This window comes from Molossus molossus, unplaced genomic scaffold, assembly GCF_014108415.1.
Source record: "Molossus molossus isolate mMolMol1 unplaced genomic scaffold, mMolMol1.p scaffold_m16_p_5, whole genome shotgun sequence".
Classification (NCBI taxonomy): Eukaryota; Metazoa; Chordata; class Mammalia; order Chiroptera; family Molossidae; genus Molossus; species Molossus molossus.
Window position 1 is genome coordinate 48269292 of NW_023425388.1, and position 16764 is coordinate 48286055.

The 16764-nt window shown below is 38.1% G+C and overlaps 1 protein-coding gene across 1 annotated transcript in view; it reads right to left on the reverse strand.

The window, feature by feature from the left end:
* The window catches only part of MCF2L2 (MCF.2 cell line derived transforming sequence-like 2), a 248930-nt gene that overhangs the window by 174400 nt on the left and 57766 nt on the right, over positions 1 to 16764 (reverse strand). The window contains exons 4-5 of the mRNA XM_036243245.1: positions 10926 to 11016; positions 8286 to 8405 (exon numbers count right to left, since the gene is read on the reverse strand). Coding sequence (XP_036099138.1) covers positions 8286 to 8405; positions 10926 to 11016 — 211 coding nt within the window. The remainder of the gene's footprint in view (positions 1 to 8285; positions 8406 to 10925; positions 11017 to 16764) is intronic.

Sequence of the window (16764 nt, forward strand, 5' to 3'; positions counted from 1 at the left end):
GTGACAAAGAAGTGACTTGGACCAGGGAGCTCAATCTAAGCTACCTAGATGTCAGGTCTTGCTGGAGATGAATTTTTTCGGTCGTTCCCAGGTTAAGGAATACTCTTCAGCCTCTAAAATCAAGTGCTATATTGAGACCTAAAAATCTGTGATGAGAATCCCAATAAAGGGTGGGCTGGTGAATATAAAAATAAAACTATAATACAGGGACCTACTGAGGAGTATGTATTAAAAAGATCCACTGTGTCAATGCACTCCATGAAGAACGTTGCTGTACCCCCAATTTATCTTTATGAAGGAGATTCTAAGGTAACCGGGAGTGGGTTTTCATGAATCAACTGTCCAGCTGGGGAACACACCCATGCCGATGCGTGAATGCCCACACATCTAGAGGAAGATGACACACTGCAAACTGCCCGCAGGAGGCCCTGGCTCTCTGTCCCAGGCTCTATACTACACCCCTACTCACTCCTGACCAGGAGCATAGACCCTCATTCCTATCTCTGAAATGCATCCCTGAAGCCTTTATCTAATGACCTTATATTTCTCCACTCCTTGTTGATTATTTTGAAAATCGATTCTTGATCAGAGAACAAAAGAATATAGGCTTTCTTCTATTATTATATGTGTTAGTCAAGTGATATGTCCACTTTGGAATGAAAACAATACAAGCTAGGGACCCAAATCTATGGGTAAAAATAAAATGGATTTATTCATTCAAGAAATATGCAAAGAGTTTCTAATAAATGCCAGGCTCTGAGGGACAGAATAGCAAACATGACGGCTCTGCCTTTGAGAAACTTAGGTTTAGTGGGATGTGGTTACCATAGATCACTCTGTTAATCTCACCTGGCCCCAGGACTTTCTCCTTCATTTCTGAAACAGTTTGGGAATTTTAAAAAATAGTCTTATAATATGAGAAAAAGAAAAAACAACAACAACAAAAAAAACCCATTTGAATCCATCTGTGCCTTTCTTTCCAAAAATTTTAAATTACTTTTGTGAATTTCAAAAGATTTTTAGTCTTTCTACAATATGAAATTATAGGACACATAACAAGAAATTATCAAGTGAAAATCAACTCTTTTCTTCTCAGAACATTAGCAGCTATGGTAACACTGGGAATTTTTTTTTAATAAATACCATTATGCTACATCATATTGGGCAGACATAACTTGGCCCCACAGCCTGGACTTTCAGAAATGTGTCTTGCCAGGCTGCATGTCTTCCGTTCCCCCTCCCTGGAAGGAGAGGGAGGTGTGCATTCCACACTCGCCACGGCTCTGCTTTCTCATCTTTTTTGTGGAAAGCCCAAAAAGACTCTGATTTAGGCCTTTCCCTTCATCCTGCTTCTGCTTTCTGGACAAAACCAGGTGCTTCCCCTGCAGGCTTGGGTGACATGAGATGACCCCTCTCTGAGACCTGTGAGTATAATAAACTCTGTCCTTCAAGCTCATTCTCATTTCCTCCTGGGGCACCACCAGCCTTACTGTACCATATCCAACATGTACATTCTTAGAACAGCTGTTACATATTAAGAATATTCCTTTTCAGTATACATTTATGTTCTTATCTATAATTGCTTAAAGCTGTTATTTCAAGGAGATATGTGATCTTTTAATTATGAAAGAAGCGTATCCTGTACTCTGTCACACACTCCATTTTAAGAAACCAATTTGCATGTCCATAGCCTCTAAGGATTTGACAAGGCTGCCTTAGCCACTTCACAACAATTTTATGAGGCTGCTATGAATATAGCTGTTATAGAATGGATACATGCCAGCACTTGGCACTGAGAGACCCTTTGCTATTTCAACACTATCCTCTCCTTGGGTAAAGGTACAGTGAGACTAAGTGACTTAACTACCATTATATCCCGATCCACCAGCTTCTTGTAAGAGACATGCAAAATGAACTCCTTTCCCCTCACTCAACCATTGAAAGCATAACTACTATCTCACTAGAAACGAGCAGAGAGATGTTACAATAGTACAGGACAGGGCACTACAAAGCAAAGTGCTAATATCACAATCATGTTTTTAAAACAAAGTAAAGAGCCCGGCTGGTGTGGTACAGTAGCTGAGCATCGACCCATGCACCAAGAGGTCGCTGGTTCAATTCCCAGACAGGGCACATGCCCAGGTTGTGGGCCAAATCCCCAGTGGGGGGCATGCAGGTGGTAGCCAATGGATGCTCTCTGTCATCGATGTTTCTATCTCTCTCTCCCCCTCCCCCTTCCTCTCTCTCTGAAATCAATAAAGAAAAAAAATAATAAAACAAAGTAAAGACAACAATCAACTGCCTGAACTGTCATCTAAAAACAAAATACATTTTGAAATTTGATTACATCAAGCTTGGTAACCTAGGACTCTGAATTCTGTGGCATATCTGAGCTATGAGGAGAATGCAGTCTTCTCTGTAAGGTGAAATAGTAGCCTACATGATAAACTTTTTGCATTAAAAATACCCTGTTAAATCTGTCAATGGTTTGGATGACTGAGAGTTTTCTAAAAAGTGGATTCTAGTTTAAAATGAAAAGTATGATGGGTAGGGAATCAACACATTACCACAAATAGAAGTAACCAAAGACAGAGTATCAAGATAAAGTAGGTGTCCATTCTCTCCTTAGTATGTAGATACACCACATAAGAAGCAGGGCATAAATCACACATGTATCTGTGTACATATTATCACACAGAGAGGTGTGTTTTGTACACCACCAGGGAGACAAACACCTATGACATTTGGTCAAATGCTCAGTTCTAACTCCAAACCCTCTTGAGTGACAAGAAGCAACTGACTACTCTTCATCTCCAAAGGGGAAGAAAGCTTATGAGTATTATAGCAAATTCATTAACTTCTTATAAGTCATCATTTTTCCCCAATATTAATTGCTACCCAGTTCAGGAAAACAGAATAAGAAATGCATGGCTTATATTTCCCTTAAACACCTAAATATTTTTAAATAAGTATTTAAAATAGAATGAGAAATTCATTTTGAGTCCAAAGTATAGGAAGGAGGTATTTCAATAAATTTGATTATTAATATAAAATGGAACCCAAAATAGAAAAAATAAGAGTGAAAAGGGAAAGAGAAAAAGTGAGAAAAATTCCTTGTCCGAGATAGTCAGTTATCACTGAGATGAGTTAAATATTTTCTCAGAGTAATTTCAATTAAAGTGGGGTTTGTCAGAGAAAGACAAGTATCATATGATCTCACTTATTTGTGGAATATAATGAACATAACAGTCTGAGGAATGGGGTAGTCCCAGATACGTGGAAGTGGGGTACAGACTGACAATCCCCAGAAGAGGGGGTGGTGGGGGAGAGCTAAACCACAGAACTTACATGCATGTATGCATGGACAATGGACATGGACAACAAAGCTGGGGACAGGGCAGGGAGGGAGGGTGGGGGGGAATCAGTGGGGGGAAAAGGAGAAACATCTGTAACAAAAATAAATAAATTAATTTTAAAAGTGGGGTTTGTTGCTATTTTGAACAACTAATTGTATAGGTGGTAATAAATCCAAACAGAAAAAAAGAGTCTATCACATAGAAAAACAATCTTCCTCTTACCCTACGCTCAGGCCTGCTACATCCAGGAGGCAACCACGTTCACCAGTTTCTTGTATATCTCAGATATCCTCCCTGATGTGATCGATATATATGCCCCTCCTATTTTATTCAAGTGGGAACACACTATACATACCAGTCTCCCTTTGCTTTTAATCCCCATTAAAAAATATATCTTAGATGAACTAAAATTTAAGGTATCAGTGTGAATTCTATGATTCATATATATATATACACACATGTATATTTATATACACATATATGTATGCATAATATATATGTGTGCATACAATGTGTATATGTAATCACAAATATGTGTGTATATGCACACATATGTGCATATATGTATAGACTCTACTGAAAGGGCCTAGAAGTAAAAACACCTGAGTAGTAACAGGACACCCAGCATCCAGATCTTGGTCCAATTTACCACCAAAAGGAACCACAGCTCCTCAGAGACATGACTAACTACAGGATAGAATTAGGGCTGCTGCATTATGTATGAGACGAGCTTGGAAGATCATATTAAGACAGGAAGTAAGGAAATACTGAAAAAAAAAAAAGAGCCCTGGACTGTTTGGCGCAGTGGTTAGAGTGTTGGCCTGCAGACCAAAGAGTCGTGGGTTCAATTCCAATCAAGGGCATATACCTTGGTTGCGGTTTGATCATTGGCCCTGGTCGGGTCGTTGTGGGAGGCAACTAGTCAATGTGTCTCTCTCATATCAATGTTTCTCTCTCTCTCCCTCCCTCCTTCCCACTGTATCTGAAGATAAATGGAAAAGTATCCCTGGGTGAGGATTTAAAAAAAGAAATGATAAAGGCATGTCACAAGAACATAGGGGCCAGCTTGAAGTGGCTCCTACTGGCCAAATCTGGGACAATTTGAGAACCAAAATAATTAAGAATAGTAATGAATTATAAACCATTGAAAAAATAAGAATCTATATTGATAATAGACAAATAAGTAGGAGAGAAGGGAATTTCTACATTACAGTAGGAAACCAACTTCTGATCAGTAAATGTTGAAAGAGTGTTAGAACTGAAAAATCACTATTTTGCAACCAATAATAAAGGTTATTTTAGGCAAGAATCATCAGTGGTTATTAATTATAGAGAGGGTTTTTTTTTTGTTTTGTTTTGTTTTTTAGTAGTAGGATATTTGTATGGTCTTAAAGCATCTCTCCAAAGATAGCTTATTATCTTCAAGGAAAAACATAATACATTTGAAATTTTGAACAACACCTTGACTAGGGGGATCAAAATTAACATAACCAGCGAGGAGCAGATGTGATACCCTGAAAAATACATGACATCAATTAAGTAGTGTTTCAGCATAAACCGAGTTGAATCCTGAGAAGCCATCACAGGAGACTCAGATGAAGTGTGTTTTATTTTTCTTAAAGGACTATATTCTTTAAAAATGCTAATGTTGCCCAGCCAGTATGGCTCAGTGGTTGAGCATTGACCCACACACCAAGAAGTCGCTGGTTCAATTTCTGGTCAGGGCACATGCCCCAGTTACAGGTTTGATCTCCAGTAGGGGGTGTGCAGGAGGCAGCCAATCAGTGTTTCTCTCCATTGATATTTCTATCTATCTCTCCCTCTCCCTTCCTCTCTCTAAACAAAACAAAAAAAGCTTTAATACACACACACACTAAATATATGCTAATGTAATTAAGACAAAGAAAGGCTGTGGAAATGGTTTAGATTAATGGAGACTACGGAGACATGACAACTAAATGCACTACTTAATCTTACATACATTTGCACATATACCTATTACATGTATACCTATACCTATAATCTTGTAATGAATGTCCTTAATAGCTAAAAGTATGTATGAAAGGGTATACATATCCTTTTTCTTTAATTTTTTTTCAATCCTCACCTGAGAACATTTTTTTTCTATTTATCTTCAGATAGAGTGGGAGGGAGGGAAAGAGAGAGAAACATCAACATGAGAGGGACACATCAACTGGTTGCCTCCCACACGACCCTGATCAGGGCCAGGGATAAACACAACCCAGGTACGTGCCCTTGACAAGAATCGAACATGAAACTCATTGGTCCATGGGCTGACACTCTAACCACTGAGCTAAACCGGTCAGGGCTGTATTCTTCTTTGTATATATTTATTAAAGTATTTAAGTATACATTAAGTATTATCAAAACACTTAATTGATTGGGTAAACCATTTATTTTTACTAGTCCCCTATTGTTGGGCATTTTTTCCAATCATTTACTATGTGTATATCTTTACATGTATATTTACCTCTCCATATATGCGATATATTATTTATACTATATAAATACAAATATTTAGATATGTATTAATATATGACATAATATATTAATGTAATAATACATATATTGATTATGTTAACATCTAATATAATATGTAATATAGAGAAAATGTATGAATCTATATATAATAGAGAGAAGCAAATAATAAATAATAAAGCAAATGAAGATAAAATGTTAATAATAGGTAAATGAATTTAGGTAAAGAGCATGAAATATTTATTTACTACTATTATTCTTGAATTTTTTTTTATGAGATTCAAATTATTTCCAACTAAATCAGAAACATATATTAGAAACTTTTCTCTAACACTATAGATTTATCTTTTTTTTTTGTTTTTTTTTCCCAATGGATATTTACATTTAAAAATGCACAGATTTTAAGAATATAGTTAAATTAGTTTTGACAAATGTATACACACATGTAACACCATCCAATCAAGATATAGTACATTTTCCCAGAAAGTTCCCTGTACCTCCTTCCAATCAATATCCACTACCCCTCACCCCTAACAGCAGTCACTGTTTGACTTTCTATCTACCATAGCTTAGTTCACCTCTTCTTGAACTTTATATAAAAAGAATCACAGAGTATGTACTCATTAGTATCTAACTTTTTTCTCTCGAGAATATTTTTGAGATGCATCCATTGCTGTTGCATGTATCAATATTTCATTCCTTTTTATTGCTTAATGTTATTCCATTATATGAATATGCCACAATTTCTTTAATATAATTCATTTTTTGTTAAAGTATAGTTGACATACAATATATTAGTTTCAGGTGTACCGCATAGTGATTAGACATTAATATATCTTACAATGTGATCACTACAATAAGTCTAGTAACCATCTGTCACCATACAAAATTATTATGATATTGTTGACTATTTTCCCTGTGCTATACATTACATCCCACGACTTATATATTTAGTCACTGGAAGGTTGTACCACTTATTTCCCTTCACCTTTTTCACTGATAGCCCCACCCCTGCCCCTCTGGCAACCATTAGTTTATTCTCTGTATCTATGAGTCTGTTTCTGTTTTGTTTCGTTGACTTGTTTGTTTTGTTTTTAGATTCCACATATAAGTGATATTTTACAATATTTATCTTTCTGTGTCACAATTTCTTCATCCATTCACCTGCTGATGGACATTCTTGTATATGCTGTTTTGTGGACATGTTTTCATTTCTCTTGGGTGGGTCATAAGTTAGATATATATTTAACTTTATAAGGAACTGCCAACTGTTTCCACTGTGGTTGTACCATACCTTGCTACTTTCAACAGCTGCAAAGTGTTATAATGATTGAGTAGACCATAATTTATTTAACCAGTCCCTGTTGTTTGGCATTAAGCTGTTTCCAAGTACTTATTATTACAAACAATTTGGTAATGAATATCACTGTATATGTATTTTTGTTGCACATGTATGAAAGTATCTGTAGAATAACTTTTATAGGTAGGTCAAAGAGTATTTACACTTTAATTTTTGATAAACACTGCCAATTAGTCCTTCATATTGGTTATCAGTAAAGTATGCAAGTGCTGTTTTCCCCACATCTCTGCCAAAGTTATAGGAAAACTTTTAATCTTGTCGCCTGGCCAGTTTGGCTCAGCGGTTAGAGCATCAGCCTGCGGTCCAGAGAGACCCGGGTCTGGTTACCGCTAAGGGCACATACCTTGGTTGCAGTATGTCCCCAGCCCTGGTTGGGTTGTGTGGGGTGGCAGCCACTCGATGTGTCCCTTTCACGTCAATGTTTCTCTCTCTCTCCCTCCCTCTCTCCCTCCCTCCCTCTCTATCTGAACAAAAAATGGAAAAATGTCCTTGGGTGAGAATAAAAAAATAAAATAAAAATTTTTAATCTTGTCATTTTAATTTGATTTCCTCTTATGAGTATCACAATGTTGGTGTTTATTTTTACTCTACAGTTGCCTAGATATATGTCACACCATATTTTAGATCCTTATTTTCTTTCACCCATACTACTACAATTTTTCTCCATCCTTCAATCTCCTTGTACAGTCTTGGAAACCACCTTCAGATTGATATGATTCCAGTATGTACTACTTACCCAAGTCACTTTTCAGCTCCAAAACCTTCATGGGATCCCCACTGCCTAACAAATAAAATCCAGACCCTTTATCCTTACATGTAAGACCTATTTCATTTATTCTACCTTTTCTTCCAAAAGATTATCCTATATGTATTCCAACAAGGGGCTTCCCCATGAACCTCACATAAAGTGTGTTCTCTGCCTCCAAGTCTTTCCACACGCTGCTCCCTCTGCCCAGATGTCCTTCTCTCCCTCTCTACCTGTAGAGTCCGATCTTCTTAAAAACTCAGCCCCATGCCATCTTCTCCACTTGACCTAACCAAGTGAAGACAAGATAAAAGGTCATGCTCACCGGTACTTTCATTTTAAATTCATCTCGATAATATTTAATGCCAATGTCAGTGATTGTCCTCTGGATAAAGCGAGATGGACGAAGGATGAATATGAGCTGCAAGTTTCCCGGAAATGCTACCTGGAATGATAAGGATCATGAAAAGCGTCAGGGCAAAATCATATCCACTGGTCTCCTCTTGCCTAAGATGGCAAATGATAAAGTTAAAGTAGACACCCTGGATATCAAAGAATTAGAATATATTTCAAAGGATTTCAGAGTTGAAAGAGATCTCAAAGATCAGATAATCCAAACCCCTCCTTAGAACCACACTAAACCAAACAAACACACACAAAATGTTTCTATTATAAAAACAATTCATACTCTTTATAGAAAAATCGGGAAATTAAAATTATATATTAGGGAAAAAACCACTTATGATCTTATAGCCATTTTTTAAAATTTATCTTTATTGTTCAAAGTATTACAGACATCCCTCCTTTTTTCCCCAAATTATTTATAGGCTATTTTCTCTGCTTAAACATTTTTTATCATGGTTAAACTCATATTATAGAAATATTCTGTAACCCACCTTTTCACTTAATGTTAATTCTATGAGTTTTTATTCTTGTTATTAAAATATTTAGACATCTTTTTCATGGGTGCACAATTTATTTAACTATTGCTAGTGATTTCGGCTTTTACAAATTTTTGCTATTATAAATAACACTGAAATAAACATCTTTACCCATATTTTGGAATATTTTCTTAGGATAGTTTCTAGAAGAATTACTGAGTCAAAGACTTAGTATTTTAGGGTCCTTGATACATATCATTGCTATGTTGCTTTTAGGAAGCATTGTGCTCATCTTGAGATGAAGTCCTGAGAAATGAGATTAACTCAGATTCATATAACAATTTAGTAGCAAAGTTGAGAATCCAAGTCTCCCTTTGCTCCTGGCTTTCTATTCTTCCAGGGGTTCCCAAAGGCAACCTCCTGCAGTGCTTGGTAGAAAAAAATATGGTCTTTTCCCTGGAACGTTCTGATTCATTAGGACTCAGACGAAGTCCAGGTATCTGTATTCAATAAGTACATGAAGAAATTTTGATTGGTAGCCAGGAATCCTGCACTACAGTATTTTTTATGCATAAAGTGATCGATGTAATTCTTGGACAAATTAGGCTCAAATATTAGATAATTCAAGTGTTTTCTACAGACCCTGGGAAATCAGAGCTCCCTGGAGGTCAGACCACTGGAGTAGTCATGGGCACTGTCAACTGTCCAAATGCTTAGAGCATCAATCATCATTGTAGTTATCCCCAAAATAAATCCTATAACCAAAACTAAATCAAAGGGATAAAACAGTCCATGAACAAAGGAAGGGAGACTTCTCTTTCCCCATGTTTGAAATGCATTCTGTTGGCATGACAGGACAAATGAGCTGAGATACTCTTTGTGTATCTGGCTGAGGCTCTAAAGCAGCGGTTCTCAACCTGTGGGTTGCGACCCCTTTGGGGGTCGAACGACTCTTTCACATGAGTCACCTAAGAGATAACAGTAGCAAAGTTACAGTTATTAAGTAGCAACAAAAATAATTTTATGGTTGGGGGGTCACAACAACATGAGGAACTATATTAAAGGGTTGCAGCACTAGGAAGGTTGAGAACCACTGCAAGTGATCTGAGAGAGACTGTCTATGTGCATATTTGTATGTGGGGCTGACTCTGCAAGTAGGCATAAGTGAGGTTATGTTCAGCTCCTGTCCCAGCCTCTACACACATTTCCACCCTGCCATATCCCATCCCCCTCAGCCAGGCCCAACTGCCTCAGAGAGTCCGTGCTTTGATGGAAATGCTGGTGTGGGTCACCCTGAGGTGCCTGCCCATGTGACTGAGTTTTCTGGTCTGTGGTCCCTGCAGAGAAAGGATACATCTACCTGCCTTTAACAAACAAGGGATCAAAATCAGGCTAATATGATAAAAAGAAAATTCATCCAAGTTTGTACAATTTAATGCCAAAAGTAAGCACACCTTCAATCAATCTACTTAAACATCATTTGGTCTGGTTTAGCCTGTCTTTCTAATATGTGAAAAAATAATTTGAATACTGAAATAAAAACAGTCTTAAAGTGGGTGACCCCCAAAGCGAACTCTAAGACAAGGAGTTGGGTATAAAGGGTTTCCTGAGGTGATCTCAGGAAGCACAGTGAGGAAGTTGGTGGGGGTGAGACAGTGATGGCTAGACAGCCAGTGTGTCAGTGAGGGGAGACTGCTGTGGGCACGAGGGGCTGGGAGCCTCTGATACTGTACGGAACATACCTCAGAAGTGTCCCACTGAAGCTGGGGTATTTATCCCCCAATTTCCATGACTCAATGGTTTAGGTCACTCCTGGGCATTAACTGCCCAGCATTCTCTACCCACCCCTCTTCAGTGACCAGAGAAATCGATAAAGTCGGGAGATTCAGGAAGCCTTTGACATGCTCAGGAATTCTCTGCAGTGACCTTCAGGTGGCAGAGGGGATATAGATGTGACACAACAAAGACCTTCCAAAACTGTGTCATAAAATAATCGCCTTTTCCCTGTGACTTCAATAGGAAATAATTGAAGAGACCATTTAAATTACTTTTATAAAAAAAAAAGCACAAAAGTAAATATTTACAGCTATTCGTGTCAAGGATGCTTTTATGGAGCTCCACTTGTCCCTTCGTCTGTCGATAATAATGACGAACCCGATGCCGGCAGCCTCCATACTGCAAAAGAGGGAGGTCAGTATCAGAGACCGGCTGAGACACATGGGTGGCTTCCTCAGAGAACGCAGTCTACAGCTTCCATGGCCCTCCAGGGGCGTGTGAACGCCCTGCATGGCACAAGGGAACAACTGGGTCTGACAGCACTGACAAAGGAACCGACTTCCACTCTTCATCACACTTGGCAGCCTTAACAGCACAGTAATAGTTGGTATCTCAACCCCCCCCCCCCCCAAGGCCTCTGTTTCTGGCTGGCAAATGTCTGAAACACCCAAGAGCACACATGCTCATACCTAAAGGGAGATGCACGTGTCAGTTGAGCACCACATGTCCCAGTGAAGGGGAGGGCCTCAAGGCTGAGCTCTGCCATCTTTCCATTCCCAAGACTGGCATTCATGGAACTATCAATATCCTTCCCTAGGAGTCATTTTGAGAGATGTTCAGAAATAACATGTGTCAATGGCAAAAACAACGCCCTTCCAGGGCCAGCAAACCATGTACATGAGAAGATATGTTCATGAAGACCAAAAGGAAGCTGTCTGATCTCCTCATAAGTCACCACAATATTCTTACAAAACCCTTTTAAACTGAAGTCCTAAAAGGGAAAACTTTCCCCCCCTCTCTTTGGAAGAATGTAGAGAGGAAGGAGCAAGGACTTTGGAGCCTGGTTCAAATCCGAGGGCTGCCACTTACTGGCACTCACTGAGACACTGGGAAGATCACCTAACCTCTCGAAGGCTCAGTGTCTTCACCTGTAAAATGAGAACACCACCACAACAGTGAAGTGGTTAGAAGCACATTTGCTGAAGCCAGACTGCCAAGGTTTGAAACCTTGGCTTCTCCCATTTACAGATTGTGTATTTTGGAAGGGACATTACTTAAGTCTCTCTAGCTTTCCAAACTTCTCATTTGTAAAGTAGGAACAATAATAGTACCTATCTATGGGGTTGATGTGAGGATTAAATAAATACATATAGATTTATTTATTTATTTATTTATTTATTTATTTATTTATTTATTTATTATCCTCACCTGAGGACACCTTTCGATATTTTGTTCAGATAGAGAGGGAGGGAGGGAGAGAGAGAGAGGGAGAGAGAGAGAGAGAGAGAGAGAGAGAGAGAGAGAGAGAGAGAGAAACATTGACGTGAAAGGGCCACATCAAGTGGTTGCCACCCGCACGACCCAACCAGGGCCGGCAACAAACTGCAACCAAGCTACGCGCTCCTAGTGGGAACCGAACCCGGGTCTCTCTAGTCTGCGGGTTAATGCTCTAACTGCTGAGCCAAACTGTCCAGGGCCATATAGTATTTTTTTTTTTAATATTTTTTCTTTTTATTGATTTTAGAGAGGAGAGAAAGATAAAGACATCGATGAGAGAGAACATCAACTGGCAGTCTCCTGCATGCCCCCACCGGGGATTGGGCCCACAGCTCGGGCATGTGCCCTGACTGGGAATCAAACCGGTGACCTCTTGGTGTATGGCTCGATGCTCAACCACTGAGCCACACCAGCCTGGCAAATACATATAGTATTAAATGAGATGTATAAAATGCTCAGAACAATGCCTGGCATTTGGTAATACTGTATAAGTACTATTATTATTTCTTATGTGCTTTTAATGGAGATTATAAGACATAAGGTATATGAAAAATATCTGGCCTATAATAAACATTTGATAATTCTCTAATATTGGTAAAAGGAAGGTGAACTTTGCTCTAAAAAATATTTGTATGTGAATAAGGCAGAAGATCTAAGCAAAATCTGCTAGAAAATATAAGTACTGACCTGAAGGAAGCATCATTAAGCCAACCCACTATCATGGTCCCATATTAACCCAGGGTCTCTCACTGGGAACACTTTGGTCTCACTGGATGGAAGAGGCAGAAATTGGAGATTATAAATGGAAAAGTGGCCAGGATCTGAGGTGGGTGACAGTCAAGAAGGAAAGCCTCAGAGAGGGAAACCCAAAAGCCTTCATAGAAATTCCACTTTAATGGATCAATTCCTGGGCCCTACAAGTTTAGGTGAGACTCCAGGAGATTTGCAGAGAAGAGCGACTGCACATGTGAGAACTGATGAGAAATTATGAAATTTGCATATTCTGGGAGAGACAACTGGTGGTTAGGCCCAGCCAGAAAAGACAGACTTCGATGAACACTCTGGATATTCAGGTGAAAGGCCATACTCTAGGGTAAATGAAACACCATAGGAGTTGCCGTAGGATTAAGGCCACACTCTAGGAGTAAGGACAAAATAGAAATGAAGTTGCTCTAAGAAAACCAGTCCTCAGAAAAATCAAGGTGATCCACCAGTAATTTAACTGCCTGGCAAATCAAAATTCAATATTGTTTGTATGCAGATAAGCCTCTACAACATATCATCCACTCTCCTGCATAAAATAAATAAATGGAACTTCAAAGAAGGAGGAAAAAGTAAGCAATAATCAAGAGATAAAATAGTCAATAGATATTGCCTCAAAAATTTCCCTGTAGTTGGCAAAAACTTCAAAATAACTATGATCAATATGCTAAAGAAAACAGAGGAAAAGTAAACAAAATAGATTAAAAGGTGCATTATTTCAACAGAGGATAATTAAAACCTGTAATAAATAATCAAATAGACCTTCTGTAATTACAAAACATCAATATCTGAAATTAAGAACTCGGATTTGTTTAACAGTAGACTGAACACAGAAGAAAGAGATAAGTATGTTCTGACCCCAAAATACTAGAAAAGTTTTTGTGGTGAATGTAGTATTTTTCTTAATTACATGGTATATAAACAGGTAAATATTCACCAAGTTATACAGTTGAGATCTATATACTTTACTACATGTAAATTATAACTCTGTTTAAAAACCAAAAGAATCAAATAAATTCAAGTTGTAAAAAAAGAACTTGCCATAAGAACAGAGTTCATTGTAGCGCTACCACCCACCTCAGTTTGTCCAGGACTGAGGAGTTGCCTGGGACACAGAATTTTTAGTGCTAAGCATGGGACAGTCCCAGGAAAACCAATACAATTGGTAACCATAATTGAAATGCCTACTTCCAAACACTAATATGATGTCACTGACATACTGCTTATGAGGCTTCCTACTGAAGGGAATCAAACTACTCTTTAGGATTATATATGTTTATTGACAGTTACTCTATGATTTTCAGTAGTCTCAGAAATTCCCTTTTGAAGAGCAGTGTTCAAGGTTGTTCCTGGTATAGGAACTAAAATGATTGACCTATGGTATATTCCTAGAAGTGGGATCACTGGGTCAAATGGCAGTTCAATTTTTAATTTTTTGAGGTAACACCATATTGTTTTCCATAGTGGCTGCATCAGTCTGCATTCCCACCAGCAGTGTACTAGAGTCCCCTTTTCTCCACACCCTTGCCAACACTTGTTTGGTGATTTGTTGATGGCAGCCATTCTGACAGGTGTGAGGTGATACCTCATTGTTGTTTTAATTTGCATCTCTCTGATGATTAGTGACATTGAGCATTTTTTCATATGTCTCTTGGCCATTTGTAAGAAGCCTGAACCACCAATCAGGAAGAATATATGTATCCTTATGTTCATAGCAGCACTATTTACAATAGCTAAGATCTGGAAACAGCCCAAGTATTCATTAGTAGACGAGTAGATAAAAAAGCTGTGGTACATATACAAAATGAAGTACTATGCAGCTGTAAGAAAGAAAGATCTCTTATCCTTTGAGATGAAATGAAGGAACCTGGAAAGTATTATCCTAAGTGAAACAAGCCAAGCAGAGAAAGACAAATATCACATGATCTCACTTATTTGGGGAATATAATGAACTAAACAAACTGATAAACAAAAGAGACCCAGAGTCATAGAAGTAGAATACAGACTGACAATCCTCAGAAGAGGGGGTTGGGGGAGGGAAGAGATAAACCAAAGAACTTATATGTATGTATGCATAACCGATGGACATAGACAACAAAGGTGGGGGGGATGGGGAGGAGGGTGTCAATGGGGGAAAAAGGAGAAACATCTGTAACAAAAATTAATTAATAAAAAAATAATAATTAAATAAACAAATAAAATGATTGACCTACGGTTTATTGTTTGTTTTTAATATTATTCTAATTTTAGAAGTGAAGAATTCATAATGCTTTCCAGTTTTACAGCATTTTTGGCATCTTCATCTGCAAAATGGTAGGCTGGCACAAGCTTGTCTCAAACACTCCTTTCAACTTTGTCATTCTATTATTTTCTAATCCTATATAGTGACTTCAAGTTCCCAGGGACTACTGATATACTCCTGCAAATTCAGTTGATAATTTTTCTAGTGTATAAAAGAGATTATGAGATAATCTCAAATTAAGAATGGAATGGACAAATAGGGGACAATTAGTTTAATCTCTTGAATATCTCAAAATCATCACTAAATCTTCCCTCACTCTCCAAACCTGAAAGTTCACCTTACCTTATCTTTTGCTATACAGTCATGCATCCCTTGACAACAGGGATACGTTCTGAGAAATGTGTGGTTAGGGGATTTCGTCATTGTGCAAACATCAGAGTGTACCTACACAAACCTAGATTATAGCCTGCTACTCACCTAGGCTATATGGTATAGCCTATTGCTCCTAGGCTACAAACCTGTACTGCATGTTACTGTGCTGAATACTGCAGGCAATTGTAACACAAGGGTAAGTATTTACATAGCTAAACATAGAACATATAAAAGATAAAAAGTAGTACAACTGTATAGGGCACTTACCATGAATGGATCTTGCAGGACTAAAAGTTGCTCCGGGTTGAGTCAGTGAGTAGTGAGTGAACATGAAAATCTGGGACATTACTGTACATTACTGTAGACTTTATAAAAACTGTACACTTAGGCTACACTAAACTTATAAAAATTATTTTTCTTCAATAATAAATTAATCTTAGCTTACTGTTTTTACTTTCCAAACTTTTAAATTTTAACTTTTTGACTCTCTTGTAATAACACTTAGCTTAAAACACAAATACATTATATGACTATACAAAAGTATATTATTCATATCCTTATCCTATAAACTTTTTTCTATTTAAATTTTTTTTTTACTTTTTGTTAAAAATTAAGACACAAATACACACATTAGTCTATGCCTACACAGGGTGTGGCCTAGACTAATCCCTGTCTTCCACATCCACATCTTGTCCCACTGAAGATCTTCAGGGCAATAACACAGGAGCTGTCATCTCCTATGGTAACAATGCCTTGTTCTGGAATACCTCCTGGAGGCCTGCCCAAGGCTCTTCTTGAAGAGATGTCACTCTTTTCATAAATATGTGCATGGTGGTTTGCTTCTTTTTGTCATCACTGATATACTTGTAAGCAGATAACAAACAATGTGCATTCCTCTCTATTAATGAAAACTTTTGGTGTTGGGGTCCATGTTTTCAAACTTTTTAAGGAGCCTTTTAAGGTCTGCAAAAGCTTCTGTTAACCCTTTCAGTGTGAATTTTCTAAGGATTCCTTTTTTCTCCTGCAGTTTCCTTTTCTCTTGACTTTTTTTTTTTATCCTCACCTGAGGACATTTTTCCATTTTTTGTTTATATAGAGCAGGAGGGGGGGGGGGCAGAGAGAGAGAGAGAGAGAAAGATCAATGTGAAAGGGACACATCGAGTGGCTGCCACCCACACGACCCAACCAGAGCCGGAGACAAACTGCAACCAAGGTACATGCCCTTAGCGGGAACCGAACCCGGGTCTCTCTGGATCGCAGTCCGATGCTCTAAC